This window comes from Xenopus tropicalis, chromosome 3 (genome assembly GCF_000004195.4).
Source record: "Xenopus tropicalis strain Nigerian chromosome 3, UCB_Xtro_10.0, whole genome shotgun sequence".
Classification (NCBI taxonomy): Eukaryota; Metazoa; Chordata; class Amphibia; order Anura; family Pipidae; genus Xenopus; species Xenopus tropicalis.
In genome coordinates, this window is record NC_030679.2 from 14175947 (window position 1) to 14190211 (window position 14265).

General features: G+C 43.1%; 2 protein-coding genes across 3 annotated transcripts in view; one reads left to right on the plus strand and one right to left on the minus strand.

Moving 5' to 3' along the window:
- Window positions 1-6263, minus strand: part of itk (IL2-inducible T cell kinase) — a 41108-nt gene extending 34845 nt beyond the window's left edge. The window contains exon 1 of the mRNA XM_031898682.1: window positions 4710-6263. Within this exon, the coding sequence (XP_031754542.1) occupies window positions 4710-4847 (138 nt within the window). The 5' untranslated portion in view covers window positions 4848-6263. The remainder of the gene's footprint in view (window positions 1-4709) is intronic.
- A 1271-nt stretch (window positions 6264-7534) lies between these two features.
- med7 (mediator complex subunit 7) lies at window positions 7535-10912 on the plus strand. Of its 2 annotated transcripts, XM_012959051.3 has the most exons (2): window positions 7535-7652; window positions 9556-10910. In XM_012959051.3, the coding sequence occupies exon 2, from the start codon at window positions 9576-9578 to the stop codon at window positions 10263-10265; it is 690 nt and encodes a 229-aa protein (XP_012814505.1). In that variant the 5' UTR covers window positions 7535-7652; window positions 9556-9575; the 3' UTR covers window positions 10266-10910.
- The last annotated feature ends 3353 nt before the right edge of the window (window positions 10913-14265 follow it).

A 14265-nucleotide genomic window follows, 5' to 3' on the forward strand; every position in this document is an offset into this window, starting at 1 on the left:
TCCTGACAGCCGTTTGGCTCTTCGTGGGTGTCTGACGTTGCCAAAGATCTAGTTGGTCAATGATTGTCCAAAAATAGCTAAAGACCAATACATCCAGGGCTAGACTGGGCCAGTGAGGGAAAAAAATAGTGGGCCCTGCCAACCCAGACTGATTGCAGCGAGAAGTAAAAGGTAAGGGTGGGCATGGGGTTGCAACACCAGGTATGCAGAGTTAAGGGACACATGAATGGGGCAGGGGGGGGATGGCAGTCCCGGCGGGCGGACACCCTGATCCGATGCTGAATAAAACTAATTACAACCAGGGAAACCAACATTGTGTCTAACTCAGGGATCCCCAGCCTTTTATACCTGTGAGCCAAATTCAAATGGAAAAAGTGTTGGAGAGCAACACAAGCATGGATAAAGTTCCATGTGGGGTGCAAATAAGCTATTTGGTAGCCCCTATGTGGACTGACAGCCTACAGAAGGCTCTGTTTGGCTTTACACTGGGTTTTATGCAACTAAAGCTAGCCTCCAAACCAGAAATTAAAAAATTAACACCTACTTTGAGGCCATTGGGAGCAACATCCATGGGGTTGGTGAGTAACATGTTGCTCATAAACCACTGGTTGGGGATCACTTGTCTAACTGCTCAGGAAAAGAAGGATGGAATGAAGACAAACAGCTCTAAACAGGAATGATCTATGTGCCTGTTTTAAAAAGCTGACTTTTATCATTAAGGGTTTTGCTTCTCTAATTTATACCACATCCCTTTTGAGAAATGGAATGGTTTCTTGCTCTTTGGATTGTGTGTTCTCAAACATTTTACAGCAGATATTGGTTTCTTTTTAATCTATTAACAATAATGTCCATTGACTATATTACATTAGCTGAGAGATCCTGTCTAAAGAGCCACTGCCATCCCTTGTGATTGGCACAGGGCTACATTTACTGCCTTTTAGGGTGCTACAACTAAACAGGGGCACTGCAGTCATGAAGTGAGTTGAGAAACTTGCCTCAGGTGGCAGCACCCCCATATTTACCAGGGGCGGCAAAAAGCCACTAAAAGCTAAGAAAAACCCATTTAAAAATCTACAAATTGAGGATTTGGCATATCATATATCTTTATACAGAAGTCTTTGGTAAAATCTAATAAACCAGAAACACGTACAGAGTCAATTTTAATCAAATAATTAATTTCCTTTTCTCTGTAATAAGACAATACCTTGTACTTGATCCTAACTAAGATCCTTATTGAAAGCATTATATATAATGTTTAAATAATTTTTAGCAAAGTATGGTGATCCAATTATGCATAAAAACCCCAGGTCCCAAGCATTTTGGATAACAGGTCCCATACCTGTAATTAGAATTTAAAGTAGGGGGTACATTATCCCTTATAATACATGACTGAAACTCAGCCTTTATACGGACCCCTCAGTCACATTACATTATCCCTATAATAATACAGTAATGTAGCCTGCAGCCTTGTGCCTTTATATGGTCACAGAACCCCTCAGTGGCTGCTAATATCCTTATTATTTACAGTAGGGGGTACATTATCCCTTATAATACATGAGTGATACTCAGAGTTCCCTGTATAACTCAGCCTGCAGCCTTGTGCCTTTATATGGTCACAGAACCCCTCAGTGGCTGCTAATATCCTTATTATTTACAGTAGGGGGTACATTATCCCTTATAATACATGAGTGATACTCAGAGTTCCCTGTATAACTCAGCCTGCAGCCTTGTGCCTTTATATGGGCACAGAACCCCTCAGTGACTGCGAATATCCTTATTATTTACAGTAGGGGGTACATTATCCCTTATAATACATGAGTGATACTCAGAGTTCCCTGTATAACTCAGCCTGCAGCCTTGTGCCTTTATATGGGCACAGAAACCCTCAGTGACTTCTAATATCCTTATCATTTACAGTAGGGGGTACATTATCCCTTATAATACATGAGTGATACTCAGAGTTCCCTGTATAACTCAGCCTGCAGCCTTGTGCCTTTATATGGGCACAGAACCCCTCAGTAACTTCTAATATCCTTATCATTTAAAATAGAGGGTTCATTATCCCTTATAATACATGAGTAATAATTGGTCTGAAGGGACTGAGTTTGCAGCTTATATCAACCCATGTTTAACCAGGTTTAGACTTACACACTGAAGCAGAGGGTTTTTTGTCATTAATTATAATAAAATACCATAAACAGTGGCTTAAAGGGATACTGTCATGATTTTTATGGTAAATTTGTTATTTCTACTACTTATACTACCATTTAAAATATATTTTTTTTAGTTGCTGTATTGATGTGTATGCAGCCATCTCAGTGCATTGTGCCTGATGCTGAAGGAGCCAGCGCTACACAGTAGATCTGCTTTCAGGTAACCTATTGTTCCTCCTACTTCCATGTAACTGGAAGAGTCCCAAGCCGGACTTGGATTTCTTACTATTTAGTGCTATTCTAATATCTACTGGGAGCTGCTATCTTGCTACTTTCCCATTGTTCTGGGAAATTAAGAATATGGCTAGCCCCATGAGAAATTTCTAAATTAAATATAAAAAAAACTGTTTGTGTTTTTGAAAAATGGATTTCAATGTAGGATTCTGCTCGAGAAGCTCTATTGACTGATGCATTTTGAAAAAAACGTGTTTTTTCCATGACAGTATTCCTTTAAGAGTGGGGTTGTGTGAGCTTTGGACTGCAATCAAAGCTTTTGTATAGGGTTCACATGACAGTATTCCTTTATCTATTTTCTAAAAACTATTGAAAACTTTAGATCAATTGCAATTACTGGTACTACTTTCAGCATTTTCCATAGGCCATCAATAAGAAGCATGACACAGACCTGAAACTAAGCAATAGGTGTCACTTGACTGAGAGAAAATGTGCTGCTCCGAGTTGTCTTGAATAACTTGACTTGAAAGCAATAATAATATTGGGGTGGTTTATTAACGTTGGTGCCTAATTGCCCTGGTGAAGTCATCATGGAAATTAATATTTGAAAAAGAAAAGCAAAGATGTAATTGGTTATTATGGGTTGCGACATAGATTCAAGCATGCCCTGGACTTGGCTTGATGAGATATTATTGTCTAAACAGCAAAATCTCTTTAGGGCCTTCTGACACACCCCAAATTTTGTGGTGGGCCAGAATATTTGGGCAAATACTGATTGGGTTGGTTTCTATACTGGCTGTTTGTCTGTTTGTTTGTCTATTACCGGCGCATGGAGTAAATAGTAAATCTTCTTATTGTGTCCAAGGAAAGCAAATGTCATCTAAACGAAAGAGGGGCATCATTTAGTGTTTGTCTACCCCACTTGCAGAAGATAATTAGTTAGGGGTTACCAATAGGGAGGTATGCCACTTTATTGCTTACATTTAATAACAATAAAAATAAATGTTTACCAAATGTTACCAAAATTAACAGCTTTATAGAGGTTATATGTGGTTGTGGGGGGCCCAGACCATGGGATCTGCTTCTTCCGTAGGTGCTAGAAATCCCCCTTCCCCAACTGCTCTCTCCTACCTAACGTGGCACGAGCAGGGTACAGGAGCATGCGGGGGCCAGGTAGGGCTTGCTTTGCATGCCGTGCCCCTCCAAAGATTTTTTTTATGGGGAAGGGGTGCCTGAGGCACATTGTAGATACACCACTGGATGCAGGTACTGGCTCGATTGCCCTTTTTGTAGTTAAGAAGAAAATTTCCCCCCCTCTAGGGCAAACAGGAGATGCTAGAAGGCAGAAATTACAAAAAGGTTCACATTGATGGACATGTGTGTTTTTTCCACCACCATTTAATTTGTAACTGTGTTAATGTTATAACTGTAAAATATACACTTCAAGCCAACATGATTACATGATTACTAAAATACAGGTACAAACCACAAAGGGCTGGGTCAGAAAAGACATTTGCCCCAAGCCCACTGCATCAGGAGGGCAACAAAAACAAACTTTTCAGATGGAAACGCAACTGCCTGTATGGCAGGCAGTAAAGACAGGGCTGGCCTGCACTTGCTGCTGATTGGCTTTGCACCTTGCAATTTTTTTTTCTTTTTCTTAAATGACCTCCAGTTACTCTACTATATCATAATAAACAATGTAACATGGTTTATGATAATGAGCAGATATAAGCAACTAATGATGAAACAGCTGTTAGAGAAATACAACTTCCAGCAAGAATGCCCCAGCAAGAAGAATGCTGGAAGTTGTAGTTATAAAACTGAAATAACTTTATCTGGACTATGAATCAGAATAGTGGAATAAAGCCCAAGGAGGTTTGCGTTATGAATGCATATGCCTGCAGTCAGGACATCCAATATTGAGGCAGGTGTTTATTTAGAGGCCTATCATTTTTGTTAACACTGTTAGCACAGTTTTGTACTGAGGTCAAAAGATTAAAATATATTTATGAAGTCCTTTGGTACAGTAAGACAAAACTGCTGAAGCACTAAGCTTAGCGCATGTCAAGGATATAACCAACATTGCTACATGGGTCCTTACTGGTATGATAAAGACAAGAGAAAAACCCAGGGAGTAAGATGGGGCAGAAAGAGAAAGACAAGGATGTAGCTCCAACCCTAATAAGACACACAAGCATTCATATCAATACAACATTCACACAGACCCTTGTTTGTAGGAACACTGTGAACAAAGAAGCCAAAGAATGAAACCACATTCCAACCTAATGCCCTACAAACCCTTGTGCTACATTCGCTCACCCCTTGCCGATGCTCGTAGTAGTTGAGTGAAGAGTGGGTCAGGATGAAGATCCTGGACTTGTAGTTAGCTGGGGACGTCCTTCTCTTCTGCTGGGACTTCTTAATAAGCTGTTGTTGCAGGATAACAGGGTTATTCATCTGGGATACCAGACCCTGTTCCCAGAGTCACCAGAAGACCCCGAGGCAGATCACATAGAAAATATTTGTTTTTTACTTTTTTCAAGAAAAATTAAATGAGACCACCTAGTCCTTTAAGAAAACACTCTAAGAGAGAGGATGAACAATCACATGACTGCATGAGACTGTTAGCTGAAATACTCAAAAAGAAGGCAGAGTAGGGGAAGGGGTGCTGCCATAGAGAGCGGGGGAGTCACTTATCGAGACATCAGTGAGCAGAGCAAGGTGAAAAACTTGTTTTATGACCTCAAGCTTCAACCACATCCTTCTTTTTTCTATTAAGTTGCTTGTGTACAGCAGGGGCTCTCTCCAGCACATTTCACACATTTTTCTACCCACTGCTTTGCTGTATACCTTAATAACAAGTGCATTGCTCACAAAAAAGCACAAGAACTAACTTATAATGGACTAAATATTTCGAAGGCTTTAGTCATACATGTCTTATGTAACTTTACAAAAGTGGTTACATGTCTTATGTATCAATATGGAGGGCCACAAGTACCATATTGGTGAATTATAGTCAGTAAATAGCGCCATAATACTGGGGGGCAGAGAATAATGTTGTGAGCCCTTACCCCCCCCCCAAAAAGAATCAGCAGTGACTCAAGACTTGCACTTTAATTACTATATGCTTCCCTGTAGTTACCTGCACCAAGTAGGGTCATATAGTGAACTTACCATGTGGCCCGGGACTCTCAAGCATTCTGGTTAAGCTGGTTAAGCTTTGGCCGTGCCAAATATTCTCCACTTGAACTCAGCTCTTGCCAAAGCAGATCATCCTCCATAGCAATAATTATGCCCAAATAAGCTTGCATTACCCAGCCCAAGCTCAACCCAAATCAGCAATCCACCTACCACAGCTCTCCATGCTTCCATTTGTTGTCTGCCCAGTGGTGTATCCCTCCAATATCATCTTTATCCATCAGCATGACTTTCTGGCACTATATACCACAGCAGGATATTTGCCCTGTGCCTACCAATAGACTATCTGTCCCTTTAGCATTATAAATGACAGGCCTGGACTGGCAATCTGTGGAGTCTGGCATATGCCACAGGGACTGCTGTAATCTATCATAGACAGTCACTATTTAGAGGGCTGTTTTGGGCCTTTATGTACTTAAAATGCCAGGGCCTATTTTGAATTCCATTCTGGTCCTGATGACTGTGCAACACTATGCCCCTAATAACACAACTACCCAGAGGCTGTCACAAGTGCTTTGAAAATGTGCACTAAAGGTGTGATTTTGTGTCCCTTAGGGCCGTGGCAGATGGGGAGATTAGTCGCCCGTGACAAATCTCCCTAGTTGCGGGCGATTTATCTCCCCCATATGCCATCCCACCGGCTTAAATGTAAATCGCCGGTGAGATGGCATATGCAGTGACGTGATTTCCCGTAATCGCGGAAGTTTCCTCTCAAGGCATATGCCATCCCACCAGCGATTTACATTCAAGCCAGTGGAATGGCATATCAGGGAGATTACTCGCAGGCAACTTATCTCCCCGTCTACCACGGCCCTTAAGGTCCCCATACACTATAAGATCCGCTCGCTTGGCGATGTCGCCAAGCGAGCGGATCTTTACCCGATATCCCCACCTACGGGTGTGCGATATCGGGTAGGAAGTTGCTTTAAAAAAAAATAATCCGATCGTTTGGCCCTGGGGCCAAACGATCGGATTACAGTTGCGGCCATGGGGCAGTCGGTTCGGGGGCCGCATCAACGAGCCGATGCGGTCCCCGATCCGACTGGATTTTCTAACCTGGCCAATCAATATCTGGACAATTTCAGGCCAGATATCGGTTGGCCAGGCCGCTCGTTTCTTCCCATACACGGACCGATTAGCTGCTGAATCGGTCCAAGGGACCCATATCGGCAGCTTCTATCGGCCCGTGTATGGGGGGCTTAAGTGTTCCTACACTTGTAGCAGGGGCATCACTAAATTACCGCTCACAGCTCCCAAGCATACTTGTACACCAGCAGTATATCTGGCCCTTCAGCATCATGGCAATGCCACACTGTAGGGGCCATTTATTTATACCCCTGCTGCAAAAGCAAGAGCATTCCCTTAGTGCTCACTCTCAAAGCACTGACAGGGGCAGACCTCACATGCTGATAACAGGCTCCTCTGTCTCTTCATAGGCTGCTCCCAGTCTTCTCACAGACTGCCCTCCAGTTTCCACAAGTAATTTCAGCAATTTCCCACATGGAACCTCTCATTGTGCCACTGGCCCTAGAAACACAAAATACGCATTATTGTATCTCAATTTTAAAATGAAAGGTCCAGACCATAAACACCATAAAGAGAATAAAGATGAACATTTAAAAAATGTTTTATGTATGTCCAGCACCTACAAATATGTTCTATTTAATATGGGAATTGTTTTGAATTCTATGGGTGGGTAGAAAGCCATGAACCTATACTGTAGCAGACTCATGTTCACTACATCTTTTAAACCAGCTTGTTTTTGCTTTTAAGAGCAACAACCAGTAGTACAAAGACTATAACCAGCCAAACATATACTGCTTATAAAACATTCTTTTTGGGAAGCCACACGGCTCCCCCTGCAGTTGGCACCACGTTAAACGCTTCCAGCGCCTGCGCAGTAACACGCCATTGTTCAATAGTAACAGGTAATGGACGCTCTGGAAAGCGCGCTGACGTAACGTGACGTACCTCTTCCGGAAGTTGCTAGTGACTACTCGGAAGTGTTTGGTGTAGGGCGGAGATTGGCGGTGTGTTGTATTGGAGGAACGGAGCTGTTTGAAGGTGCGTGCGGTGGGGTGTGGGAATTATCCGGTATTGTATCCCTATTTAACGGCACACGGCGCTATCCCCATGACGCACAGTAATAGCCTTATAGGTTCTGGTACACAGCCTGTGAATAGTTCAGCCACATTGTTCTGAGTGCCCCATACTGGCATCTGTATGGCTGTAAAGTAAATGACAATACTGTCTGCTATATAGCCGTATAGCTTATATGTGTATATACAACACGTTGTGTATGCCTGCCTGCTATAGGCAAAGCCTGGGGGTCATAGTCATTAATAATATATATATACACAGAGAGGCGCACACCCTTCACAAAACCAGATGCCCTGGGTGCAGGTAAAACATAGAATATAAAGAAAGGGTAATGCACACACTGTGCTCAAAAAGTTGGATTTTTTTCAATAAACACTTTTTTTCTTGGCATTAAGTCCCTGTGTGTGCAGTATACATATATATATATATATATATATATATATATAATACCTTTCGGTCCACACTCCCATTAAACACACTTACTCCATACTTGATTGCAGGGTGCTGCACCTGGTTGTAGCTTGTATTCATTACAATTGATGATGCGCACTCCTGTATTTTTTTTAGTTCATTTATTGTTACATTATAAAGTTAAAAACATCAACGTTTCGGACCAGGTCTAGGACCTTTATCAAGATGTTAAGCCATAAAAAGTCACACACATAATGAGTCTTTATATAATACAAAATGCCTAACCCCGCCCACATTGAGCAGAGCCCCAACCCCAAATTGTGAATTAAAGAAAACACATCAGTACAATTAATTAATTGTAATAGTGTTTATTAATTGTACTGATATGTTTTCTTTAATTCACAATTTGTGTATTTTATTACATTAACATTTATTTATAAAGCGCCAACATATTCCGCAGCGCTGTACAATAAGTGGGTTACATACATTGGACATACAGAGTAACATATAAAGCAATCAATAACCAATACAAGAGGTGAAGAGAGCCCTGCCCAAAAGAGCTTACAATCTACAAGGAGAAAGGGTTGAGACACAAGGTGTGGGAATGGGCATGGCCAGAGTTGTGAGAGGTGTGGCACAGGGTATTGCTAAACTAGATTAGGGTAAGCCTCTCTAAATAAGTGTGTTTTTAGAGATCTCTTGAAGGCAGAGAGATTGGGAGAAAGTCTGACAGTTTGTGGGAGCGAATTCCAGAGAAGGGGGGCAGCCCTTGCAAAGTCTTGAATGCGAGCGTGTGAGGAGGGAATGAGAGAGGAGTTGAGGAGCAGGTCAGTATGTGCTATACAGGATACCTCGTTTCGTACGATAATCGGTGCGTGTATGGCATGTCGGCGAGTCGACCGATATCGCAGGAATCTGCTGATATCGGCCGACTCGCCGATCGGACCAGTTTGAAAATTTTGATCGGGCGCCATAGAAGGCGCCTGACCAAAATTCTCCCTTCAGAGCTGAATCGGCAGAAGGAGGTAAAAATCCTATTGTTTCTACCTTCTTACCTGCCGATTCAGCCTTGAAAGGTGTGTGGCGGATCTGACAATGTTTCGTGCGACCGATGGTCGTACGAAACATCGTCAGATCGCCACGTGTATGGCCAGCTTAAGGGTTGTGAAATGGGGTTGGGGCTATGCTCAATGTGGGCGGGGTTAGGCATTTTGTATTATATAAAGACTCATTATGTGTGTGACTTTTTATGGCTTAACATCTTGATAAAGGTCCTAGACCTGGACCGAAACGTTGATGTTTTTAACTTTATAATGTAACAATAAATGAACTAAAAAAATACAGGAGTGCGCATCATCAATTGGAATGCATATATATATATATATGTGCTGCACACACAGGGATTTATATTGTTATTTGTATGTAACTGAATGGGCTTTTTCTTTCTGTGTCACAGGTTCTCCTACTCACTTCATAATGGGGGAGCCTCAGCAGGTCAGCGCTTTGCCTATACCTCCCATGCAGTACATTAAGGAGTACACAGATGAAAACATCCGCAAGGGCCTGGCCCCCAAGCCTCCCCTCCCCATAAAGGACAGCTACATGATGTTTGGCAACCAGTTTCAGTGTGATGACCTTATTATCCGCCCTCTGGAAACTCAGGGCATCGAGAGGCTCCACCCCATGCAGTTCGACCATAAGAAGGAGCTGAGGAAGCTCCTTATGTCCATCCTGGTCAACTTTCTGGATATGTTGGACATCCTGATCCGAAGCCCAGGCAGCATCCGAAGGGAGGAGAAACTGGAGGACCTAAAGTTGTTATTTGTTCACATGCACCACCTTATTAATGAGTACAGGCCCCACCAGGCACGTGAGACCCTGCGGGTGATGATGGAGGTGCAGAAACGTCAGCGGCTGGAAACGGCAGAGAGGTTCCAGAAACATCTAGAGCGAGTGGTGGAGATGATCCAGAACTGTCTGGCATCGCTACCCAATGACCTCCCTCTTTCTGATGGCGCAGTCAGTGTAAAAACTGAACCAATGGATGTTCGGGAACCCTGTACGGACCATCATGCGGGGCCCCAGGAGGCAGCAGCAGCTTCTCTGAAAGAGACCACAATTGATAAGGATGCAGCTATGTGTGTTATCATCGATGAAATGACCTAGTCCAATAAGCAGTTCTAATCAGGACTCTTGAACTTTAGAAGTCACAAGGATTCATTGAAATGCAATAGCATGGCTCTATGTGTTGGTTGTATTCATCATGGGACTTGGCAAGGAAAATGTTTGTCCCAAGGGAACTCAGTCACAGCTATTGCTCATGTACATGTCTGTTTATTGTGCTTTTCTGCCATGCTTTTGAAAAGGCAGTATGCAAGAAGGCTAATATTTTTCAGTGTTTTCCCTGCCAGTTCATGTGTATGAGGAATGGAAGGTTGTAGTTCTGCAACACCTGGGTGGTAACTGCTTATTTGTGATTAAACAGACAAAGGACTGGGGTCAGACTTTTGAATGTTATCTAACTGATATACTATGTATGGAATCTACTCATTGCAAGTTATGTTTGTACAGTTATTCACATGTTCTGAGATATCAAAGTTTATTTAAAAGTTAATATTACAATTGTTTGTATCTTTTTCTCTCTGAATTGGAATATTTTAGTCTCAGATTGGTTTGGAGCATGAAAATCCCAAAATGGGTGCTGTTATCTGTTATAGGAGAAGTCCATATTTTGAAATGCTCGCCTTTACAGTTTATCATGTTTATTTACTTTAATATTTGTATTACTGCATTATAGTTTTAACCCTCTGTCACTTCTAGCATCTTTCCTATTAATTATCCACCTCCATTAAGGATGCTGTGTGCATTCACATTACATGCAAGCTTTCTATCTCCCCTGTGTCAGCCTTTGTGACAAAGCAAGGGTTAAATGACTGTGCTTAGGTTGGGATCAAATTCATGAATGGTAGCAATGAATATACATTTTATCATGATAGGAGGATGCTATGCTGCACTGTAAATAACAACACACTGTGAGCACTAAGGTGCAGGGACAAGAGCTGCTATACAGAAACAAAAACATGAGTACCAGGATCTGTGCATTTACAACATTCCATCCTCATTCTGATTGGTAGAATGGATATGTTTAAGTAAGCTCCACCCTGCAGTCTACAGATGCTGGCCAAAATATTTGGAAGGTAAACTTGTTGGCTGCCCCAGCCAGTTGTTATTTTCAGAAGGGTGGTGCTGTGGGCACCTAGGCCTTATTTCCTAAGGAGGTTGGTGAGATTACAGGAATCCCCATCAGTTGCAGGACAGGTGGCACTTACCAGCCTCTTTCTCATGGTCAGACCCCTGTACCTGTAGAAAAAAAAATACAACAAAAGGAGGAGGGCTGTGAAGCAAAATTTTTAGATCCTGCTACCCTTTAATATCTGTAGTTCATAGGAGCCAACTATGACTGCTTCAACAAAGGCTCCATATAGACAAGTGGGGTCATTTATAAACACTGGGCAAATTGACAGCTGGGCAGTAACCCATAGCAACCAATCAGATTGTTCAACTTGCAGCTGGCTGAAAAAAACTGTTCACTGATTGGTTGCTATGGGTTACAGCCCAAGTGCATATGTGCCCAGTGTTTATAAATGCACCTGAGGAAGGCTGTTTAGCCGAAACATGTAGTGCTTAAAGATGTCTCATTAAAACTACACTGCTTCACTGCAAATAAGCGTACTCTCCAGGTTTTTGTAAATTTATTTATAAATGAGCCCCAAGTGGTTTAGATCTGCTCGCTGTGCTTCCCCCCCCCTCCCCAGTGCAGTGGGTGTCTCACGCTGCTTCATATTTCATACCCATGCAGCACAATCTCATGTAGTTGCGCGCCGTGATGAGTCATGTAATCAGAGGCCTATCAGGTGCAAGCAGATTTGTCAAAAATGGTGGCCGCTTTCCCAAGAGAGGTAGCCAAATTAGCTGGGTGTTGCATACATTCATATAAAGGGCAACTATACCTAATTTGTTTACATTCAGATTTTTTCTTTATATGTTTAGAACTGGACTTCAAAAAAAACGGTAATGATTCTAGAACAGCTGCCTCCTTTAGCATTTAGACCCCACATCCAGCCTGTAAATTTTTGCAACATAAGCACCTTGTTCACCTCTCATTCAGCCTTTGCAATGACCCCTTCCCCATTCACGTTTATTTACTGTCCTGCTTATTCTTTACACTTTCCTCTGTATTTACCGACAACAACTTGTGCTCCCCTCCTGCACCTGTTCCCTTGTCTTTTTGTGACGTCTACCATATATTTTGTCCCTGCTTTAAAAAGTAGATGCAACCTTACCCTACCCATTTACACCCCACCCCCCATCATTTTTACCCTAGAACTATCCCTACTGGCACTATAGCCATCATCTTGCTAACAGTAATAGAAGGCTTGGTTATTCATGAGTATAAGTCCACCAAGATATAGGTGGAGCAACACTATGGAAAGTTAATATCCCCTTTAACTTAAGCCTCTTTTTGCTCTGCACTAGTTTCCTTCCTCTCTATCCTGCAGTTCTTTCTTCTTCCTACACATTTTCCTCTAAAGTCCCCCCCCTTTTTTTTTTTTTTTGTCAGTGGAGTTACAGTGCCTCACAGACTAGGCTCCCCTGTGCCCAGTAACCACGGCTCTGCTTCCTCTATAGTTACGCTGCTGCTTCTAATCAGTGGATTTATATAAGGACAACTTGGACAGTTTCTGTAAAGTGGGGGCTGGGGCGCAGCATGGGCGGATCAAGGGTAGAGCCAGAGTTTGGGTTGGAGTAGGAGGGATAAGGGCACAGCCTGGGGCCTAAAGGTCCCCATACACGGGCCGATAGTAGCTGCCGATATCGGTCCCTTGGACTGATTCGGCAGCTAATCGGCCCGTGTATGGGCACTCCCGACAGGCCTGCCCGACCGAGATCTGGCCTGAAATCGGCCAGATCTCGATCGGGCAGGTTAGAAAATCTGGTCGGATCAGGGACCGCATCGGCTGGTTGATGCGGTCCCCGAACCGACTTTGCCATTGTCCGTTGTTGTAATTCGATCGTTTGGCCCCAGGGCCAAACGATCGTATTACCCTGGATTCTCCCGATATCGCCCACCCGTAGGTGGGGATATCGGGAGAAGATCCGCACACTTGGCGACATCGTCAAGCGAGCGGATCTTATAGTGTATGGGGACCTTTAGTAAGAATAAATATTACCCCCCCCCTCCCCACCCTTCCAATATCAACCTAGACAGTTGCCTGGGGCTTATAACTCCCAGGAGCCCAAAATTACTAGAGGCCTAAAGGTCCCCATACACGGGCCGATAGTAGTTCGGCAGCTTATCAGCCTGTGTAGGGGCAGAAATGAGGGGCCTGCCCGACCGATATCTGGCCTGAAATTGGCCAGATATCGAATGGGCAGGTTAGAAAATTCAGTTGGATCGGGGACGCATCGGCTCCTTGATGCGGTCCCCGAACCGACTGCCCCATTGCCGCCCATTTTTTTTTACCTACACACTCCCCGATATTGCCCACCCGTAGGTGGGGATATCGAGTGAAGATCTGCTCGCTTGGCGATCCGAGAAAATCTCAACGTGAATTGGATCAGAGTAGCTTGGTCAGGGCACAGCCTTGGGCCTAAGAAAGAATGAATATGACCCCCTTTTAATGGCAACCTGGAGCCCCGGTGTCATAAAGTGGGGGCTGAACTGTAACACAGCATGGGTAGAGCCGAGGTGGAGCCAGAATTTGGGTGGAAGGGGTCAGGGCACTCCCTGGGGCCTAAGTAAGAATGAATATGGCCCTGCTTCTATTCACCAGCAGAGAACAACCAGCATTGTGGGAAAAGCATGGCTGCCCTTCATTATAAAGCACATGCAGTCCCTCTTTTACCCCCCCCCCCCCTTTATCACTGTAACACACATCTCAGTGTTCATAAATCCACTGAATCCTTCCATCTTGCATGACCCAAGCTTAAAATATATATTAGTAAATAAAAACAATTTAAAATATATATATATATATATTAGTATTATTATTAGTATTATTAGTGAGTATGCAGAAATGCTGATTAAACAAACAAAAAAGCAAAGCACTTACTAATGGGCTGCTGAAAACCCACAATAATAAAATGCAGACTCTGTACGTTCCAT